This window comes from Centrocercus urophasianus, unplaced genomic scaffold (genome assembly GCF_019232065.1).
Source record: "Centrocercus urophasianus isolate 14NV4802_14NV808 unplaced genomic scaffold, USGS_Curo_1.0 seq_67, whole genome shotgun sequence".
Classification (NCBI taxonomy): domain Eukaryota; kingdom Metazoa; phylum Chordata; class Aves; order Galliformes; family Phasianidae; genus Centrocercus; species Centrocercus urophasianus.
In genome coordinates, this window is record NW_024885277.1 from 84665 (window position 1) to 106784 (window position 22120).

Below are 22120 nucleotides of genomic sequence, written 5' to 3' on the forward strand. Positions count from 1 at the left end.
ATCCCTGCTAGGGCTATGACTGGACAGAAACCATTCATCTGTTCTGCCAGAGCACTTGGAAGAGGGTTAGGGTGCTGTGTGAGTTCCCCAATTTCTTTATGATTCCTCTTCATGAATCTCCCAAAATGAGAGCAGCTTTGGTGAAGGTCACCTTCCTATAAAGTAATACTTCTGTGATTTTTATGGTGTCTGCATAGCTTCAGGGAATTTCTTGCATATCAAATGGAGATTTATGCTATATTTAACAGGTGGTAAAGGCAGGGATAGGAGCAGAACATGGAGATGTATCTGATGCCACCTGAGGAAAGATCTCAGTGGTGTTCATTGTTGGCTGTTGGTGCTTTCCACAAAGGCTGGGTTTTGCACAGCCTCCCTGTTTGTGGTCACCACTCCTCGGGCAGACCCCAATCTGCTCCTAAATCTTCTGATTTTACTGAAAGCACACATTGACTGGAAAAGATGCAACAAGTTGCGTTTAATTTTGCAAAGGAGAGTGCTGTATTTCTTCCCTCTCCCATCCTCCTTTTCTGGCTGTCTGCCCGTCACCCTTCGTCCTCCTTTCCCTCCTGTGCCTCTTTCTCTCCCTGATCTATGGTGCTATGCAGATACCAACATCCATGCCAAAAAAGCAATAAGAAGGGAACCACAGAGCTGGTTTCATAAGGCCTCTGGCTCTCTTCCACTTCGGAGAATAAAGGCTCATCTTGGGATATTTTTATTTGTGGTTACTTACTCGATTCCTCTGAGGGTTTTTGGGTGCGGTGCAAAGATTGAGCTTTCAGCAGGGTGAATTACAACCCTCTGGTAGAAAGAATTTGGAGTAGGTTTCGTTACTACTGTTCTTTTTGTTTTAAATAGGTGGGCAATTGAAGAGATTTCCTTCCGCACTTATGTCTGCACGGATGGGATCTGGAGATCCACATAGCATGCAAATCGGAGAGCAGTGTTGGCAGCTCCTCCAGGACTGTGCTGGACAAGCTAGGCATGTGGGGAGCATTGCTCTCTCTGGGTGGGATGGAGCTGCTCAAGGAGCTGTGTTTCTTTTTGTTGGTTGAATGGAGCTTATAAATTGGCTGCAGTGCAAACCTGGGAGGAGCCAGGGCTCACTGGGGGACCATTGTCATACAGCAGTGATGGGGAAAATCCCATGAAAAGAGCACACACCAGGACAGCAAATCTCTTGCTTAAGGGCACTGCAGGGCACGGGAGCCCTGCTCACAGCCCATAGGATGCACAGGATGATAGTGAACAGAGAGAGGGATGACTCTGAGGAGAAGCAAGGCAGGGACCCATCTCCCAGCACAGCATGACATGTGCAGGAATGTGATGGGAAAGATGTGCTTTTGGGAGGAGAAGGAAAAAGGGGAAGTGGCTCCCTGAGATCTCTGCAGCCATGGGGAAATGCAAAGATGCTTGCTCAGAATATAGGCAAAGAGGCCAATGTTGTGGGCCTGGAGCATGAACGTGTTATGAGCTACTCCCATGATGTAATTCAGAATGGGAAACTCCTCAGCTTCCAACTGAGGCTGAGCTCCCAGTGCAAAGACTCCTCCCAGGATGGCACCAACAAATGTGGGTTTGTGGCCAATTTCAGAACTCTGGGATGCAGCAAAGTTGCCCAAACCTCTCTTCTCTTCATCTCTTCTCCCCACTAATTGTTTGCATCCTGGCTGTCAGGCTGCTGCATCACCTCAGTGTCACGGACCATTTATTCCAAGGGCTCTGAAGAATTACAAAAATCTGCGTGCACATCCCCGGATTATGTTATATATAGTGCATTCCTTGTGCTCTAAAGAAGACACTGCACACAGCATGAGGGCGTCACTCCATGCATCACCCAACCTTGTTCTCTTCCCCCACTCCCAGCACGGACGTATTTGTGCAACTGCTTTCGTTTAAAAGTATTTGATGCACATGATGATGCTAAGAACATGTTCTTCTGGGGGTGATGAGTGAAGTGCACTCCTGAACGGCTGAACAACGTAATCCCAGGGAGTGCCCTGCCCTCGTGTTTATCTATCTTGCTGGCTGGTGAACGCACATGTGCTGTTCCTCTCGCTGACGTGGTTTGTGGGTATCACAGATCTCATTTCCGTTTATTTTTTAACCTCATCGCCGTTTTCTGTAATTCAGTGAACGCAAACAATCGCGGGGTTGAGAAGAACAGGGTGCACCATTCCCCAGCATTGCCTCAAACCCATGGCATGGGCAACAATTGCAAGCAGCAGTGGGAGTCAATCAGATGATGACCCCCAGGTGCTGCCCAACAACTCACTGAAAGCCTGCTCTAATTAAAAGGAGGGCCTAATTCTCACTTGGTGTTGTGATCAGCAGGGCTTTTGTAGGGATTTCCTTACAGGCAACAAAGAATTGGTGGTATAATGGGGATGGTGGAAAGCTGCTGGGTATCAAAGCTTAGGTTGCAGAGTTGTGTTCTCTGCAAAAGCCAGTGGGGAGAGCCTGTCCCACATAGCTTTGGTTTGTTCAGCTCCTTAAATGGTGTAGTGAAGAGAAGTTTTCTCTGCTCTTTGAGCCTGGGCAAGGAGGAGGGCTATTTCACCTGAAGGGCTTTGTAGAAGAGACAAAAGTCTGAGCTGCCAAGGAGAGGTTGGTGTTTGACTCCCAGGACCCAGTTCACACCTCTCGTGGAGGTGAAACTCTGGGGCAGCTCACATGGGATCAGTGGTCAGCAGGGAGCTCTGCCTGGGTGCTGACAGTGCTGATAATGATGGGGCAAAGACCCTCAAGCACATGTGGATTTTTTTTCTATTACCCTTTCAGATTACTTTCCATACGTGCCTGTCAGTCTGCCACCCAGGAACCAAACCGAGCAGCAGGACTTAGCATTAATAATCCATGGATAATTCAGCAGCCTGAAAGCCTCGAGTAAATTCCTGTTTTTCTGGCTCTTTTTGAAGGCAATGTCAGAGCGTTTGTTGCTAGTGGGGGCTTTTTCCCTGCTGGGAATAGGAGAAAACACACTTGCTCCTGGGTGTGCCATCGTGTGTGTTGATGCAGCAGATCCCATAATTATCCCATCTGGTTTTCTTCACACTGTTTTTGATGCGGTTGAGTGTTCAGCGAAGTTATTGTAATCCCTGCAGAATCCCTTGTGGATTTGGCGGGGTGTGACCTTGACAGATACATTTTTGTGTTGTTATTATAGAGCCTGAAAGCTGCGTGTGTGCAGGAAAACAGCTGCCTCGTGTGGCTCAGTGCTGGACCAGCACTTGGTGGGGAGCTGCAGCGCGATGCTGAGGATGCTGAGCAGTTGGAGGGATGCTGTGCTCGACACCTGTAGGCCTTGTTTGCATTTATCCTCTTGATGAATCTGTGAGAGTGGGGAATGGCAAATATTTACAGAAAATAACCTTCATGGTGGGACTTTGCTGTGTTTGAGCCCTTCCAACTTGGAAAGCAAGGAATCAAGTTGGGAGCAGCTCATTCTGGAGGAGGAGGATGCTTCTTATGAAGGCTGAAGGGATTTGCTTTTCCTCTGCTATTTTGTGGTAGAAATGGAGTCACTTGAAGCCTTGCAGCCTGTAGGCTCCCCCAGCTCATTTCGTGGTTGGAATAAGGCACGATGGATTTCAGAGCCCAGTGACAACAATTCTTGCTGGTGTCAGATTGGTTCTGGGGCTGTGCCATGAGGGAAGACTGAGCTCTGGGGTGGGAATGGCCCTTTTAGACAATGGGCAATGGAGGGGGCTGGTTCCATTCCCTGCTGCTTTTTATTTAGTGGGAGGCTGTTGTTGTGGGCAACGCCATCTGGTTTTTTTTTCTGCTGAGAGCTTTTCTTCCTCCAGCCTCAGTGCTGTGAAGCATTCTCAGGTTGGGATGGAGTGTGTGGTGCCCCATGGAGGAATCTGCCTGGGCTGGGGGCTGCAGCTGGTGAACCCCTCTGGGGTCCATTAAGAAAACATGCATCTGCTTTCTCACCACGTGTCACCTGGAGGCTCTGTCCCCAAATCTTGGATGGGGACTGAGGGTGATGTCACTGAGCTGAGCATCACCGCTTCCTCATGCTCAGCTGCAGCAGCACAGTCCTGACCCCTCTGGCTCAGGTTTCCAGCCCTAGCTTTGGACCTGCCCAATTCTATGCCTCTGCTCAACCCCAGCAGAAAGAAAGCCCTTGAGGAGCTTGTGGTTAACGGGCACTTAATTGATTCTGAATGATCCTGACAAGTTTTTGCAGTCTTTGCGGTAATCTGATTGAGTAGCTGATTGGGCTGGTCTGTATGGGTGCCAGCTGTACATTGCTGGGCCGCATTCCTTCACTTCCAGCTCATGCTTTTCTTTTAACCCTTCCATCGACCCCTTCCAAAGAAAGGAAATCTCTCTTGCTCAGTGCCCTTTGCTTTTGATGTGCTGGGAGCTGGGCACCCCATTTAGCTCCTTCATTCATGGATGGGATATAGACATAATATTTGTCAGTGGTGGGGGCTGTGTGGGGCTGATGCACACACACGGGACACATCCAGCCCCCTGAAGAGGGCAATGCAAGGGGGGGAAATGAGCCTCTGCCCTGCTCTGTGCAAAGCCTACAAAGGGCCAGGGAGGGATCCAGGGCTGTGCACCGTTCCTTCTTGCTGCTCTTGTGATGGAGAGATCAACTCTGGCGTTCCTCTGCCCCATTGCTGTCCCATACCTGGATACAGCAGGGCCCATTGGCTGTTGCTCCTCAGCCCGTAGCTGGGGCTGGCACACAGCAGTGATGCTGCAGCAACGCAGCATCCTTTGCATCTTCCTCTCCTCTGCAATACCTGCCCCGAGCTCAGCATCTTTGAGGCAGCTGCTTCCCACCCAACTGCTGCCTCCGCACGCATCCTCCCTGGTGTGCATCCCCCCCTCGCTTGCCAGTGAGTGCTTGCCCTCATTTTGAGCTGTTTCTTTCCCAGCTTCCCCCTGTGCTGCAGGCTGGGAATGGTACAGTCCTCTCTCCAGCTCCCATTGCTCCGTGGATATTGCTAGAAGGTGAAGGCATCAGTGTGAGCTGCAGCGGCTGCAGGCAGCCCCAAATCACTCGGAGAGGGAGCAGAAGGGGCTCAGTGCGGGGCTCTGTCCCTTCCCTCTGGGTCTGGCAGCACCTTAGTGAGGTGCCATGACCCAGGGCAAGGTAGGTGGGAGGTCAACGCTGGGCTGGTGAGTCGTCATGCATGCGTAATTATTGCATGGTTTGGTAGGTGGGGGTGGGGGGAATGGGTTGGATGGAGAGGGTTTACGGGGTCAAGAAGCTGCTGCGGGGGGGGCACTCCCCCTCCTCCTGCATGGGGTTCCGTGCTATGGGGTTCCCTGAGCCCCTGTTCCGGGGGGGGGGGGGTTGGTTTGCGTCCTCTGCCAGCACAGTGCACCATTGCCATGGCAACGATGCTGGAGGCTGCCTGGATGCAGTGATGGCCCTGCATTTCTCCTCGGGCATCTCGGGGAGGTCTGCATGGTCCTGGCCACCATAGAGGGCAGAGCAGAGGATGTAGTATGCTCTCATCCCAAAGCAGATGTGTCTGTGTCCAAGTGTGGCATCTAGCCTTATTTCTAAGGGTTGACTTTAATTAAAGACCTTTTTGCAGGAACTGTGCTGTCTGTCTCAGTACCAGTTCACTGTTCTGCTTCTTTCTTGGGGCTTCCAGCCCCACATCCCTGTGGCCCATGGGGTCCCTGATGCTGAGCTAGCGCCTACGTTGGCAGCAGGAGCAGGACACCAGGTTCATGGCTTATTCTGGGACAACAGAGATATTGCTGGAAGGTTAAATGGATGCTGTTCTCAGGTGGTCTGTGGCTGGCTGTTTGCTGGGATTTCCTATTCCGGCTATGCTGCTTCCCAAATCCATTTGGTGCATCTTCAGATTGTGCATCTTTGGGTGAGCAAAGGTGCATCTTTGGTGCAGGCAGAGGTAAATGCTGGAGGCCTAAATCACAACGCTTCACTGGAGATGGGGGAAACTGCCCAAAGTGGGGGTACCAGTGAAAATGGAAGAGCTGAGGGTGTTTCTTGTCTAGAAACTGAAAGTTTTTGTTGTGAGGCAGAGAGAGCTCAGAAAGGAGTGGGCTAAAAAGCAAAAAAAAAAAAAAAAACCTGGATGCTTTCCTGTGTTATGCCAGAGCTGAGGCACAACTGTGCAGCCTCAGCCCCAGTTTTTATCTGCAGCTTTTCATACCCTTTGTCATGTTGTATCCTCCGATTTCTCTCTCAGTCAGAGGATGCACTTTGCTGGGGGGCTGCTGGGTCACCTTTCTCTGCAATTCGGGACTAAACCATGGAGCGCCAGACCTCCACTTCTGCCCTTCTGATTTCACACTGAAAGATAATTTCTGTGCCATTTTGTAGTCTAATCTTTTTTTTTCTTTTTTTTCCTTTTCCCCCCTCCTCCCCCCCCCTTCCTGTGCAGCTCTCAGTGAACAACAAACCCCCAAACCCCGAGGGGCAGGGGGAGAAGAAGGACAATGCCAATGCCACGGCCCCCCCAGCCCCTCCAACCTATGAGGAGGCGACAGCAGGAGAGGGGGTGAAGATGGGCGCTTACCCTCCTCCTCCATCCGTCCCATTGCACCCCAGCTGGGCTTATGTTGACCCCAGTGAGTACCCACGTTGGGAGGGGGGTGCAGAGTTTCTCCCCAGGCTTGTAGAGGGGAGAGAGGAGCCAGGGATGGGGGGGAGCTGGTGTCATCTGTGGTAGAGATGCTCATAGGGTTATGGCTATTAGCTATAGAAAATGTAGGAAAACATTAAATATCTCTGTATTTACTATAGAAAAATATATTAAAGATATAAAAATACTTGAATTAGTGGGGAAAAGAATCTGGCTTGCCCAGTGCCCCAAATACACTGCCTTCTTCCCATACATGGGACTAACCCCAGTGCTCTGCTCCTCTCCAATATAAGGATGAGGAAATCCCAGTTTGCTGCACAAGGCAATATCACCTCCCGGGGCTGGGGCTATCCTGGTGTGATGCAACCTCATCCTCCTCCCACCCCTTCCATCTCCTTCTGTCAGAGAAGCAGCTGAATGTGCAAAACTATGACATCAGTGATGCCCCGTGGCTGCAGGGAAGCACTCAGAGCCAGTGGAGGTGGAAACGCCACTGCAATCCAGGGCTGCAGCGTTGATCTGCAGGGCAGTGAGGGCAGCCCTGGGTGAACAAACAGCTTTTCTTTCCCTCTGCAGGGGTTGTGACAAGCAGACAAAGTCTGCCTGTGGCTATGAGCTGGAGGTGCAGGAGGTGGCTGCTGGCTGCAGAGCGGGAGAAAAGCTGCTGGGGGGGCAACTGCTCCATCAGCATGGCTGGAGTTGCAAGGAACACCAAAGGGACTGCAGTTAAGGGGTCCTGAGCCCTCTTTCTCCACTCCATCCTTTTCCTCTGTTTTTCTTTGGCCCATTCCAGCCAGCAGGGATGGTCACAGCTGTGGGGGTGGAGAGCTGTAGGGTTAGGGGGCAGAGCAAGCTAAGCTGAGGTGCGTGTGCCTGCATGGCCTGGAGGTTTCACAGTCTTTTTCCATTCATGCCTGCCTTTAGGGGTCAGAAAAAGAGGATAGATAACCTCGCAGCTGGCTGTAACCACCATCTGGGTCTTCCTGCTGTTGTGATGGATTAGGATGAGTGAAGCCCAAATGGGTTGGGGTGTCAGCATTCTGGGGCTCCCAGAGGACTCATTTTGGTGCTGCGTCATCCCTTGCTCCATCCTGACACTCCTGACTGGGTTTTCCCTCTGCAGCTCTTCCCTGTGCACCCTGCACTCATCCCTGCTATTGTTTCTCTCTGATTTCACATTCTCTCCCTGCTCCCATGCTGTGGGTCTCAGAGGGGGGGATGCAATGGGGCTCTGCTTAATGGCTCATATGAGGCTACAATGCAGTGACACGTGGCTTTAGGGCTGCTGTCTGGAGTCCCATGATGGGGACACTGTGCCTCAAAGAGGGCCGTGGTTGGGAGGTGGCTGGTGCTGGGGATGCTTCTGGGCAGGAGGAAAGCCCTCCATTCCTCGAAGGCATTGAGGTGCAATGTGGTGCTGGATGCTGTGATTGCTGTGACGCAGGAGGCACAGCGGTGCCCCGGGGACACAGACCTCAGGTGCTCTGTGACAACGGACCATGCAGAAATAGGATGCACAGAGGAGCACGTTCCCTCTGGGGAAAAAGGCACAAGGGGTTCGTTAAGCACCAAGAGAGCACAAGGGATTTATTTGCTGCCAGGGGCATCTGGAGATGAGGCTTCTACAATAAGAGCAGACAGCCTTTGGCCAGTAAAACAGAAATTCAGGGCTAGGGCTCTGAATTGGGCTTTGCTGCAGCGCTCCTTGTTGTCTTCGTGGGTCTTCCCTCCACCTGCCCAAAGGAGCTGACTATCAATGAGCTGTGAAGCTCTGAGGAGGAGCAGAGGCATCTGCCAAACAGGCAGAGATGGGAATGTACAGCACATGTCATGTCATCAGCTCTGTTCCCATAGGAAAGCCAGCTTGCAGATGGTTAGAAACACAGATGGGGGTTTTTGGAAGAGAAGTAGCGTGGAGAGATGATGTGTGAAGGCTGCAGTGGGTTTGGTATACGTGTTTTGTGTTGTTTTTCTTGAGTGGAAGAAGCTCCAGCAGCAACAGGGGCAGTGCAGAGGTGTGGAAATTTTGCAGAAGGTGCTCAGCAAAGGTTGCACTGCGGTTGTTTCCCACCTGCTGCTAAATGATTCTGGCTCCGTGGATAGAAATTGGATGCAAGGATGGAGCTGAAATGAGCTGCTCTCAGAGGGAAGAACATGCTGTTGGCATAAGAACTGATGCAGCCACAACCTGAGCTTAGGCAATTACAGAGCTGAGAGGGAATCCTCCTGCACTGGGGCTCCAGACGGGAATGATGGAGGTGCTGAGTCACAGCTCCTCTTGGGAATATTTTAATATTCAGCAGAAGGTGAATGAGGAAAACAGCATGAGCCCTCTAATTACCTTTAGAGATGCCCTATTCTTGTAGATAGGGATCAACCCTGGTGTCCTTGTTGAGCTGGGGTTTGTGGAAGGTCACCCCATTTCTCATCCTTGGAGATGATCCTTGAACGATGCGCAGTTCTGCATTACGGTTCCTGCACTTTGGGTCTTCCTGAGCTGAAATCAGTCACCGAGGACACAACGTTAAAGCTGGATGGGGCTGATCTCTGCCTTTCCTTCAGGCACGAGCCCCAGCTATGGCAGCGGGGCATACCCTGGAGACACAGAGATGCTCACATCCTTCAGCTGGGATGATCGGAACGTGCGCAGAGTGTTCATCAGGAAGGTAAGAGCTGGAGCTGTGTCCCTGTCCCTCTACTAAGCCTCCTGCAGGGTCGTGAGCCCTGCTCTGCTCTCTGGGACCTGGCTGCAGTGGCTGTGGCCCCCCAGGAGCATGCAGTGGGTCTCCTATGGGTGCCTCTTATTGCAGGTTTATGCCATCCTGATGGTCCAGCTCCTGGTGACTCTCGTCATCGTTGCTTTCTTCACCTTCTGGTAGGTCTCTGTGTTGCAGTGGTGTTTTTTCCACTCTGTGATCTGTACTACTTGTTATTCTGGGTTATTTTTTACTTAGATACGTGAACGCTTATTCCATGCACTCTAAGACTAAGGGCCCCCACGGGGTCCTTCTGCTGGGTGGGTGTCCCTTCTGGATGCCCCCTGAATGATGCATTGCCCCTTTGGGTGCCACCCCCAGCAGAGATGGGGATTCTTATCCTCACATTCAGCAGCTGCTGCTGCTCTGTCCCTGTTTCATTCCTCCCTTGGAGTTATCAGCACTATCAGACTCCATCCTAATGCTCCTGCAGAAGCAGGCAGACACCCCAAAGCTCTCCAGCTTGGGTGACTGAGAGCATCCTGGGCATTGCAGCTCACGTTGCCAGTGGAATGAATAATGGATCACTGTCAGCCTGAGGAGATTACCTCCTCCATCACATCTCAGCAACACCACAAGCCTGGGGTCACTGATAGCAGCAGGGCTGTCTCCTTGCTGTGACAGCTTGGATTACTTTCTGTTTGCTCACTGTGGGTAGAGCCTGCTGTGTTTTTGTGCATAGCTCCTGCTGTGTCACCCCGTGAGCATTCCCAGGTTTAATTCAGCAGTAAGCTGTGAAGTGATTGGCATTTCAATGCCCTCTGCTCAGTGTTCCTTTCTGTTTTGCAGCGAGCCAGTCAAGGGGTACGTCCAGGTGCACTCTGGTTGGTACTGGGCTTCCTAGTGAGTATCTGTCCTCTCTATGGCCATGCATGTGCCAAACAGCTCTGGACGTGGCTGTGGTGGTGTGGAGATGCTTTGCAAACACTCCTGTGTTTTGTGTATAAGGACTTGCTGATCCCCAGAGGTCCCTCCCAACCCCTGTGGTTCTGTAATTGCTTTAATGTGTGTGCAGGGGGAGACAGGGAAAGTCATGGGTAGGTGAAAATAGAAATGAGAAGCCTCACCTAAAGGAGCCTAAGTCATGAGATAGACTGGATACCTCCTAATTCTTCATAAAAGAGGGCTTGCCACCCTACAAAACAGCGTCAAAGTAAATACGTGAGTATTGCTTGCAGAGCAAATCCAGTAGAACTGGGGAGCTCCCACGTAAACACTGCAGAAAACCAGTTGGAGAGCTGACAGAATGCAGCGGGTGCCTTAGAGGCTTAATTTTCATGGAATCATTAGGGTTAGGAAAGATCACGGCTAAGATCATCCAGTCCAACCAATTTTTGGATCCTCTCATTGACAGCAAGGAGGGTGCCTGGGTTTATGTCCCATGTCTGGATATCCAAGAGATGGGGAAAGGATGCAGGCAGTATTGATCTGGGCATTTGGAGACATTGTGGTCTCCTGGCCCTGCCTGAGTGTGCACTGGGAGGAGGGCAGGGGGGTGGCAATCATGCTGAGGTTGCCATCACAAAGCAGCTTTCAGTGCTTGGAATTTGGGGCTCCATTCATTGAGCAAGCCTGGTCCCAAAGGTCAGAGAGGAAGGAGTTTGGCTGCACCCCGTGCTTTAATACATTTGCTGTGGTGCTGTTTTCTGGTTGCTGTTCATTAAGCAGACAGAGAATGTGATGCAATTGCCCATGCATGATGTTCTGTGAACCTATCTTTAATTAGTTACACCCAAATCACAAAATGTGTCCAAGCCTGGAGATGAGATGCCTGCTTGTATAACTTAGAAAACAGCTCCAAAATAGCAGTGATAGGAGGAAACTGGCACCAGCATTGACCTTAGAGGAGAATTTGCTCCTTCCTGACCCACTGATAGGTTGGAGAGCTGTGCTGTCTTGCAGAGAGACAAGACCTGAGCAGAACTTGGGCTTGGTTTTCCCTTTGGGCACACCTGCAGCCTTCTCAGCAGTGGGCATCTGCCTCCTGGCCTTCAGGAGAAGCAAATGCATCTGGGGACAGGTAGAGAGATTTCATTTTGGTCTGCCCACTTCAGCAAGCCCACCTTTCTCCCGCACTCCCCACATTTCCAGGTCCTTGTCCTGGTTGGCTCTCCTTCATGCACAGACATCACCTGCATATCTGCACCTTCACAGTACAAGTGGATGCCCCAGGGTGTATTCTCACTGCTGAAGGAATAATGCAGGAGCAGATGATGAGTGCAGGGGGGTGCAAAGCAGATGGACAGCAGCAGGGCTCGCTCTCTGCTCCCAGTGTGAGCACTTTCCTGGTTTCCCTGCGGGAGAGCTCAGCTCAGGTTTATCTCTGGTGCATTTATCATGGCCCGTGGCCTTTGCCGTCACGTTCATTTATTAGACCGAAGGTGAGTGGCTATCGTGCTGCCATCGGCATGCTTGGAAGCTGCTTTCCCCCAGGCACGAGGGTGAAAGCAGGTGAGCAGGTTCCCACTGCGCCGGACCCCATCAGCGTGATGGAAAAACACTGCAGCATGACAGCGGGGCACAGGGACCATCCCTCTGCTCAGGGATTGCTGCTTTGCTGAAGGGTGGAGGTCACGTCCCTTCTCCAGCACAGAGCATCCCGCTGTCCTTAAGCAAGCTGCTTAAAGCAGAATTCATAGGGCTGGGGGGGAAGGGCTGCAGAAATGTCCCTCTGGTGACCTGGTCCCACCAGGGAAATGAGTGATGGAAATGAGGGGCACAACCTGGCTGCATCCATCCAAGCCCCACGAGCAGTGGGGAGGTGTCCGTAACAAACGCCTTTGGGTGCTCCATTGACTCTGCTCTGAACCATCCTTCAGGGTTTTTTCAAGGGTGGGTGCCCTGTCCCACCTCAGCGATGGGTGTAAAGCAGGAAGCTTGGGGCAGCAAACAGCTTCAGCCCCAGCCTCAACTTTGGCACTGTGCTGCATTTGAGAAGTGCAGTGGAGCATTAAAACTTGTCACCTGGAAGCTCCTCTCTTGCATCAGCACGCAGTGCTTGTGTTTTCACCCTTTGATCTGCTCTTTTTCTCTTTGCAGTGCTGTTTTCTTTGTGACCTACCTGATTCTTGCTTGTTGCTCTGGGCCCAGGTAAAATGTTTTCTTTCTGGGTTTAGAACAATGCAATGCAGTGAAGGATGAATGTTATCTTGCTTCAAACATGACCAACAGCATTGCAGAGATGGGACGGGGCTGTGTTTCCAGGCCTGGTGCAGTTTCCAGGGGGTGGGAGATGAGTTGCAGCCCCAAATGAGCTGCTGTATTGCTCTATATGCTCATTGTTAAATACTGCAGGGAGCCATCTGCTTTTTGACCCCCTGTTTGCTCTGCTGGGATAACAGAAGGGCATTAATGCCCTTCTGGCTCTGGAACACACAAATCCATTCCCCACCCCCACTGGAATGAGTGTCTTCCTCTGTTCCGCCCTGCCACTTACTTATAGGCTATTAATTACATTAATTACATGGCACATCTGATTGCATCCCGCTGACCAGCCCGTTTCTTCGCTTGCAGGAGGTATTTCCCATGGAACCTGATTCTGCTGAGCATCTTTGTAAGTACATCTGAATGGTGTCTGCTCTGACCACTGCGAGCTTCACAAGGGCTCCAGGCAGGAGAGAAAAGGCCCTGCTCTGAATTCCTGCAGGAATTCCATCCTCTGATTGCTCTGCACTCGGGGCTGAGGAGCTGTAATTGAACTAGAATGTGATAAGAAGGGAAGAAGGGAGCCTCTGTTAAAAGCCAAATGCCTGCGGAGGCTGCATGGTCACGGGAGTGGGACAGTCCTGTGCAGGAGGGGGGAAGGTGGGATTGCTCTCATTCATTTTAACCCATTCCCACGGACATTCATCATTGATCTGTTTGGAACTATGCAAAAATGCTTCTCTTGGGCATCTGTTTGAGGTTGCACTGCCCTTGTGGTTATCACTGTTGCTGCAGTTCAGGTGCTCTATCTGCTCAGTGTCTCCTTGGGATGTGAACACAAGAATAATGCTGTTCTCTCTTCTCCCAGACCCTCTCCATGGCTTATCTCACAGGGATGCTTTCCAGGTGGGTTGAGCACACTGTCCTGGAGCTATCCTGATCCCATGTGTGACCTTTCCTCCCTTCTGAACCACAAGGGCCACCCAAGCCCTGGGCATCTGCCCCAGCAGACACCCAAAGCAGAAACTTTCCCTCTGAAAACACCAAGATATACCCCCTTTTATTATTATTTTTTTTCCCCCTCAAGGAAACTCCACATGAAGAGGTGCTAACCCCTTTTTCTCCACTGCTGGGGCAGCACAGGGTAATTCCTGACTGTGCTAAACTCTATAGGAGAGCACTGGAGAGCCCCCCTGCCTGCATGGCTGGGCTACAGGGCACTGCCATAGGTTGATCTCACCCTTTGCAATGAGCAGACTGGGCTGGACTGAGACAAGAAACAAAGTTGTTTTGGTTTGTGCTCCCTCTTGCTCGTTTTTGCTGATACGCTCTGCTCAGATCAGCTCTGGTTCACATGGGGCCCTGGCGATGAGGCAGTGGGCGTTGATGGATCTGTGCAGCAGACAAAGAAATCAATGGATTCAGCAGCTGAGGGAAAATACCAGAAAACAGGGGAGAATAGCAGAGATAGTGCTCTGTAATGAAACTGGAGGGAAGATCAGGAGCATCAGCTCTTAGGGCTGAGCATGGTGCTGGAACCAAGGCAGCATCAAACACAAAAATACACATTCTTTATGATACAGACGTATATATATATATATATATATATCACCATGTAGTCTTTCTAGCTGCTCAGATCCCACCCTGCAGATTATCGGTGCTCAACCCCTTGTTGCAGGCACGTAACAGTGGCTTTTTGCAGCTTTCTGACTTCTCCTTGTGCTGCGGTGACGTTTGTCACTCTATTTTTATTACCTCCCAGTTTGAATCCTCCCCTTCTCCATCTGTCCATGCACAGAGAGATTTTTATACTCAGTCCCATCTTAACTGCTCCTGAGCTCTCAGGAGGCACAGATATGCCCCCCCTGCCTACCTTCATCCTTTCTATTTAAAGCAGGAGGAAAAACCCATCTGGGTCTTTCTCAGTGTTTTCTATCTTTCCTTTTGACCCTGAGGAGTGTTGGTATGGTTGGTGCAGGCTGTGCCTCTGAGATCTGTGTTGCCTATGTGTTTTCCCTATGTGCTCCCACTGGGCTGCTGCCTGTCTCCACCTCTCCTTCCCCCCATACCTGTGGAAACCTCACCAGAAAATTGGTTTTGCTGTTAATTTTGCAGTTATTATGACACCAAGTCAGTTCTTCTGTGCCTGGGGATCACTGCCTTGGTGTGTCTGTCTGTCACCATCTTCAGCTTCCAAACCAAGGTCAGTCCCTCTGGGTGAGGAGTGGAGGGGGGCAGGTCTGTAGGAGCAATCTGAGTGATGCTGGGGTGCAAAAGTGAAGGTTATGGCAGATGTTGGGATGAGGGATGGGTCAGGGGTATAGAAGGGATCAGAAGATGTGAATGTATGGAGCAAGCTTGTTGTAATTTTTGTTTTGATTTGGTTTTTAGGGTTAGGTTGGGATGCTGGAAGGCACTGGCACAAATATGCAGGAAGGACTTTTGGATGTTTGGGATGTGATAGGTTCTGGGTTCTTCTGCACAGAAACAAGAGGGGTATGGTGAGCGTTTGGCTCTGCCACACAGTCATGTGGGTGCTGGGCTGTAGGACTTGAGGTACAGATGAAGCAATTTCCTCCAGCAGAACATGGGAGTAGTGCTGGGGGGTCCTTCCCTGCAGGCATGGTGTTTGGATCCCCTCGATGCCCCCTGCTCCATTACCTGCCCTTGTAATGCTTCTCTTTGCCTCTGCAGTTTGACTTCACCTCCTACCAGGGCGTCCTCTTTGTGATGCTCATGGTGCTCTTCTTCGGTGGCATCATCCTGGCTGTGATTCTGCCCTACAAATATGTGAGTAAAGAGACATGTTCCTCTTTCCAGTTCCCCCATTTCTGCTGCAAGGCTGGGAGGTGCTCAGCATCAAGTCCTGGGGCTTGGTTTCAGAGAGGTGTCCCACTCTACTCGGAAAATGCACAGGAACACCAACAGAAGCAAAAACAAAAAAAAACAAAAAAACAAAAAACCACAAAAAATCCCAAAAACTTCACATGGCTGCTGCCTGCTTGTACAATCAGATATCGGGTTGTGGGACGGCACTGGCCTGGGGCTGGAGGAAGTTTGCTTCTGTTCCTGGAGCTGCACAGTGAACCCATGGCAGATGGCATCACCTGCTTGTGCCTCAGTTTCCCCTTCACTAAAATCAGGGTGGTGAGAGTGTTTGTGTTGGGTTGCCCCAAACCAAGTGGGCTCCTAACCCAAATTTAGGAAGAACTTAGACTCTGGATGCGTGCAGCTGGGAGGCTGTCTGTCCAGGCCTGGCTGTAGCCACACAGTATGGGACAGAGTCTTGCATTTTGTCTTGAAGCTTGCATCTCTCCTATAGAAAGAAGCCCCTCTGGAGGGTGCTTCAGACCACAAGGCACCACCTCATTGCTCCTCCACTTGCCTCCAGTCCCTCTTGCGTGGGTCCAGCCCTCCCTCCAGCCTTGCACACAGCTCTGTGCATCCCTGCTCCTGGCATGAACTCGGTGTTGGCTGGGACCACACCTTGCAAAGAGCTTGGTGTGGCAGCACGGAGCATCTGGTCCTCATCCAAGAGCGCTTCATTAGGTGAACTGTCACTCAGGCAAAAGCCTGACAGATTCTGAAAGGTTCTGATGAAAGCAGGAAGGTGTGTGGGGCTCTGTACCACCATTAATCACATGGAACGCCTCCTGGTGCTGTGACAGCAGCACCTGGCTTTGCTCACAGCAAACTTCAAGTGCCTTCCAAACCCTACACGTGTTTCTGGGTCATGCTTTAAGAGTCAGACCTACAGGAGATGCTCCATTAGCGTCAGCCTTGGACTTAACCTGATGATGGAAAGCAGGCTGGTGTTTCCAAAACAAGGAAGCTGGCATTTTGTTGGCTTCAGATCAACCTCCTTTCTTCTGCAACATGAGGGTAAAGCAGCTTGTAGTGCCAATCCGCTGCCATTACACCGTCGAGACAACTGCTCTTTATCTTGTAGTCTGTCAAGATAAGCATAGCTAGAGGCAGCACGTAATGATCTTGTCTGTCTTGGGCAGGCTGCAATCTCTGGGTTGAATCAGCCATCCATGTGGGCAACCTGTCATGGAATAACAGTGTACTGGGTTACCATGCACAGCAAGCAGGGCTGAGACTGGGTCTCCAGCCCATTGAATCTCTGTGATTCCAACAGACAAATATCATTCCACTTCCACTGACATGCAAAACTCAGTCTGGTTCTGGGAAGCAATTGGAGTTTCTTCCCAAGGGATCAGCTCGCCTGGATAAGCAAACACCTCCTGGTGCTGCTGCAGGATGTGTTTCCACCAGAGTTGTTCTAAGAAGTGTCTGCTGGCACTGAGTTGAAGCATCTGTAGAAACAGAACATGTGGCCTTGGCAGCTCATGAGCCAAATGGGCATCAAGGCAGAGTGTGGCAGGAAATTGAGACACGGGGACTTGCTCTTTGCTAAAACAAGCACTGCATTTGGTCTGCACGTGGTGCAAGTTCCAGGGCTATTAGAGCACCTTCCTTAGCTCGTACCCTGCATGTCTGTGTCAGGTCCCATTTAACCAGTTCTCCCACAGGCACTAATTGGTGGGTTTGTTTCTCCAGGTGCCCTGGCTCCATGCAATCTACGCTCTGCTTGGTGCCGTCATCTTTACTATGGTAAGTGGGGGTGCTGGGCACAGGGCTGGGAGTGTGCTGGCAGGAAATATAAGCAAGCAAACATGGAATAATTGTTGTGTTTCGTTGTTGGTGGTTTTTTTTTTTTTTTTTTTTTTTTTTTTTTGCCTGGAAAGGTGCTTAGGGAAGGGAAAAGAGTGAATCAAAGGACTATAGAGAGCTTTACATCCTCAAATGGCTCACAAATAGCAATTAGCACGGTGACTTCAGCTGTGACCTGGGAAGGTGTTGGTGTACGTGATGGTGCTGTTGCAGAGCATGGTGTGATGGGCAAACCCATGCTGCAAGTGCAATAGTAGGTGTGAACAGCAGAAAGTATTGTAAGGACAGGTTAAAAGGCAATTGAGAGTGGGAGGAGAGACTTTGGCACAGCAGCAGGGGCCCAGTGTGGGGCTCGAGGGGAGACTGGGAGTGAAATGAGGCTACGAAAGTGTACAAGGCCAAGGCAGGGCTGGCTGGGTTGGAGTGGATCAAGGTCTGGTTGTGACATTCACTCATAAACAGAGCTCCAGGAGAGCAGTCAGAGGCCATGGGTTGGGATCAAGGGGCATTGGGAAGCTTCACTGCAGGCAGCAAAAGCCCTGAAATGGGGCAGTTCCTCTGAAGATGAACAGGCTCCATTCATTCCTTGGGCTGCTCCCTTGCTGCCCTCTCCCTGAGCATGTCCTGGCAGTGCCCTGCTTGCATTTGGGTGTGGGAATTGTCTGGGAAGATGCTTGGCTCTACCTTGAGGTGGGGGTCAGGAAGAGGGCTGCCTTGGGGCTCGAGGCGGTGCCCATTGGGCATGCTGTGAATAAAAGCAGTTGAGCAATTTAATTTATTAGCTAATAAAGTCATTTCAAGTGAGCTCGGATATTTCTTCTGTGATTCACTATTAACGACTCTTCTGCGAAATACGAGGAAGCTAAACATCTTATAATCACCCTATAAACTTCAGTCAGAAGTTGTGCCAGGCTTGTCAGCTCAGCCTGCCCATGCCCTGGGAGATTTGGGGTGTAGCGATGGGTGGGAGGGCAAGGATGCCAACTGACCATTCATTCAGATTGCAGCTTGGAAGGCGTTAGCTCTGCTGCTTGGGGATGCCTCTGGTGTGGGAGAAGTGAAGTAGAACTTTAGGAATAGGTACGAAGGAAGCAAGCCTGGAGTAAGGGTCAGGGTTTGACTGTCGAGAGTGAAAAGAAGGAAGGAGGAAGTTGCAGCAATGCATAGTTTTGAGCCTCTAAAGGGCAGATATGGCCCATAAGAGTGGCAGCACTCTTGTGGGTACAGTGAAGCTGCTGAAGAGCTCCTAGCAAAGCTCTTTTTGCCTCCCTATGCAAAATCGACTCATGACTGCCACTGAGTTTCCTCTTTTCCCACAGTTCCTGGCCTTTGATACACAGATGCTGATGGGGAATCGCCGCTACTCACTGAGCCCAGAGGAATACATCTTCGGAGCCCTCAATATCTACCTGGACATCATCTACATCTTCTCCTTCTTACTCCAGTTCTTTGGCTCCAGCCAGGAGTGAGCACAGCAGGGCAGTATCTTCTCTTCGTTAGCTAGATGCAAATGTTTAAAAGAAATCTTTGAAGGAAAAGAGGGTTTAAAAAACGACAGCAAAACAACCCACCCTTTCTGGCCCACTAGCAGGCTCCATTCTATCAGCTGAGCAAAGCTCCTGGGTTTCTTTATGCAGCTTGTATATATGCTGTTAAGCCTTTGTGACCCAGACAGCAAAGCAGGGCTTAAGTGTGATGTCTCTCCTGCTCCCTCCACTCCTACTGAGCTCAAACCAAACCAGAGACTGGGAGGCACAAGGCTGAGGTTTTCTCTTCCCCAGAGGTTGTCAGAGCTGCCTGCACATCATTGGATTGGAAGTGCTGGGAACAGCTCTGCAAAGGGAAAGTGATGTTGAAGCAGGAGAGGAAAGGAATTTTGCTAGGATGCTGGCAAGAAAAACAGCTGAACAAAGGAAAAAACAAAAGAAAACAAAAACTAGGGAATGCCCCCTCCCCCCACCATCCCCACACTTGTCACCTGCATTCATTCAGAGCCCCACTGCCTCTGCAGAGAAATGCTCGAGCACTTAGAAGGACTGAGCAGGGGATCACATAGTCTGGATGTCCCACAGTCAGCCCGCCAGGCTCAAAGGGACCCGTTGTTCTTTGGGGGCATTCCAAATGCCTCTGCAGGGGGAATTCTGGATCCTTTGCAGCTGGTAGAGGGGATGAGGCTGCATTTTTTTCCTTCCCAGACAGTAGGACCACTGGTGTGGTCTCATCTCCCAACCCAGGGAGGTTGGGATGTCAGCGTTCTTCATGTGGGTAGGCTGGGATCCCATGGGTCAGTTGTTAGCAGGGAACAGCAGAGAGAGAGGCTGAGTGTCAGAGCCTTCCTGACATGGGAGGTGAGTGTCTGAAGTGCTGTGATCCATCCCAAGGGCCTGATGCCTTCATGAAAGTGTCTTGGTTACTTGAGATCCACGGTCCTAAGTGGTTGTTACCCAGAGGGTGGGCACCCGTTGCTTGAGACAGTGACATTGGTGTTGGCTACAAAGAGGTGTCTGCCCTCTCCAGACAGGGATAGCAGAGCACACGCAGGTAAATTTCCATCTTCCCCTTGCTCACGTTCCCTTGTTTGGGGATTGGCTGGCTAATTTCTAGCCATAAAGCTCCTTGTGGAGATAAGGGGCCTTTTGCTCTTATTTAGAAAGCGATCCTTCCTGCTGATAGAACCCGTATCTTCAATCTCCCTGGAATGCTGGTGCAAGTGCGTCACCGGGCTGCCTCTAGCAATCCCCACGTCTTAGAGAAAGGCTCTGCCAGAATGCTCTGTGCTGCACATTCCTCTGCTTCTGCTGCCCCAGCTGTTACCCCTCACATGTTGCATCCTCCCACTGCACGTGTTCCATGCCCCGAGCTGGGCAGAGGAAAAGGAAAGTTACTGTACAAGAGTCAATAAAAAAATAATGCTTCAACCCCTCAGCAGCTGTACTGACCTTGTTAGTAATGCAGGAGCAGAACTGATGGTTTTCATCTCTCCCTTCAAGAAAAAACAACCATGGTTTGGGGATAAGGAATGCTACAAGGATAGCACAAAGTCCACGAGTCCCTGTTTTCTGCAGCACATTATAGTGACCAAATAAGGGCTGTGAGCTGCTGGGCAGGAGGAGTTGGAAGAAAAGACAGCATGGGAGGCACCCTAAAAGTTCATGAAGTAGAAGTTCAGACAGGGATTTTTCCTCACTCAGACCCACGCAGGCACTTCTGCAACACCTTAGCAGACAGGCTATGCAGCTTCCTCTGCTCATAGCAGGCGGCTTGTGGGTATTTCTGCTTTCCAGCTTTTCAGGAAGGAGCATAATGTGAAGAGTCCTGACTCAACAGCAGTCCTAAAATTCCCCTGGAAGAGGACAAACCAGGAGCTCTGCAGCCCTCTTCCTGCACTGGGACTTCTTGCAATCAGACCTGGGGAGGAGAACAAAAACCTGCAGCCCACTCTGGATTTCTTGCTCTTTTTCCTTCTGATGTAGAGTAACTCTGCTGCTGCTCTCTCCTGGCTTTCTGCTCCCATGTGGGAAAAGCTTGCATGGCATCTGCTCCATCTCGAGCCCACCTCAGCAGGGATCACTTGTATTCCCCTCTGCAGGGCTTCCTTCTTGCATGTGTCCTGGTTCCTCCCCGTGCTGTCCCCACAGCTTACTGCCCACCCGAGCCAGACAGAGATCACTTGAAAGTTGAAGTCCCCACAGGGCTGAGCATCACAAGGTTAGGGGTGAGGAACAGCCATCGTTGGGTCCCTCCTTGGATTCTCACCCTGCTGCACAGCAGACGTGCTGGGCTGCTTCTCTTTCGCCATGTGAATGTTCCTTATCTGAGGCCTTCCCTGCCTGGCCCCTGGCTCTGTATCCCCGCGCTCCTTTTGTCCACCCATTCTTACAATTTCAGAAATAGGATTTTGTATTTTCTCCAAACGTTGCTAATAAACTGTTGCAAAACTGTTAGTGTTGTTCTGTTGTGAGGCCATATTGATGGATGGTTTGGTTGCACAGCTGAAATGGAAAACACAACCAGGACTGCGGCATGACATGGCATAGTTCAAGGTTTTAGTGCAGACCTGACTGTTCTTTCTCTGCTTATGGCCAAAGAATGCATCCTATGTGAAGCAATAAAGTGCTCATGGCTTTAGCACAGCCACGATGCATGAAGTATCTGAGAACTGAGAGCCAGAGGACTCCTTGGGTGTGAGCAGACTCTCTTAGACGTGGCTTAAGCTGATGTAGGATTCCAAAGCAACAAAGCAGAGGCAAGCAAGTGCTGCAAGCAAATGCGCAGAGAGCATTTCCCTCTGTCTCTGGAGAGTGACCTGACGCTCAAAACCTTCTCTGGAGCCAGTGGGAAAAATAAAAGCCTCCAGAGAGCAATTCATCTGATGTAAATTAATGCCTACAGTGGGCGGAGAAAACTCCTATCTCTCTCCATCAGCCACAGAGGGCTGATTAGTGTGGCTGTCAGAGCGGAGCAATGCCGAGCACAGCATCTTGTTGCAACAGATCTCTGCCTCTTAGAAGGAGCCGTGCCCAAAAGGCAGGTGTGAGATTTGTTTCCCAAGAAATGTGGCTAAACAGTGAGATAGGGCCCAGATGGGCTTTCCTGCCCACAGACGCATTTTTTTGGCAGCAAGAAAAGATGTTGCATTGTTGTTCTGGGTAACTTAAGCTCTGCTGTGGGATAGTGATTGTGGAAAAATAACTGAAGCAAAACATTGCCATAGAAAGAGTGAGGTGGCTGTGAGCATTTGTATGAGGTATCGCTGTCTGCTCCCGTCATTAATGTAAATGAAATAAAAGACTGATGATTCAGCCAAACTTCAACACTGGACTGAGCAATAGGGCAAACAGCAATTGGCCTAAAGCACAGTAGGACCAATCCAAGGTGGATGTGGGAGAGAAGGATACTCTTCTCCCAGGTAACAGGGATAGGACCAGAGGGAATGGCCTCAATTTGTGCTAGGGG

The 22120-nt window shown here is 50.7% G+C and overlaps 1 protein-coding gene across 1 annotated transcript; it reads left to right on the forward strand.

The window, feature by feature from the left end:
* The first annotated feature begins 4981 nt into the window (after positions 1-4981).
* FAIM2 (Fas apoptotic inhibitory molecule 2) lies at positions 4982-21106 on the forward strand. Its single transcript, XM_042837097.1, has 12 exons — positions 4982-5116; positions 6387-6573; positions 9150-9253; positions 9398-9462; positions 10133-10186; positions 12383-12433; positions 12857-12896; positions 13356-13393; positions 14603-14690; positions 15182-15277; positions 17051-17104; positions 18484-21106. Exons 1-12 carry the CDS (start codon positions 5102-5104, stop codon positions 18631-18633), a joined length of 942 nt encoding a protein of 313 aa, XP_042693031.1. The 5' UTR covers positions 4982-5101; the 3' UTR covers positions 18634-21106.
* The last annotated feature ends 1014 nt before the right edge of the window (positions 21107-22120 follow it).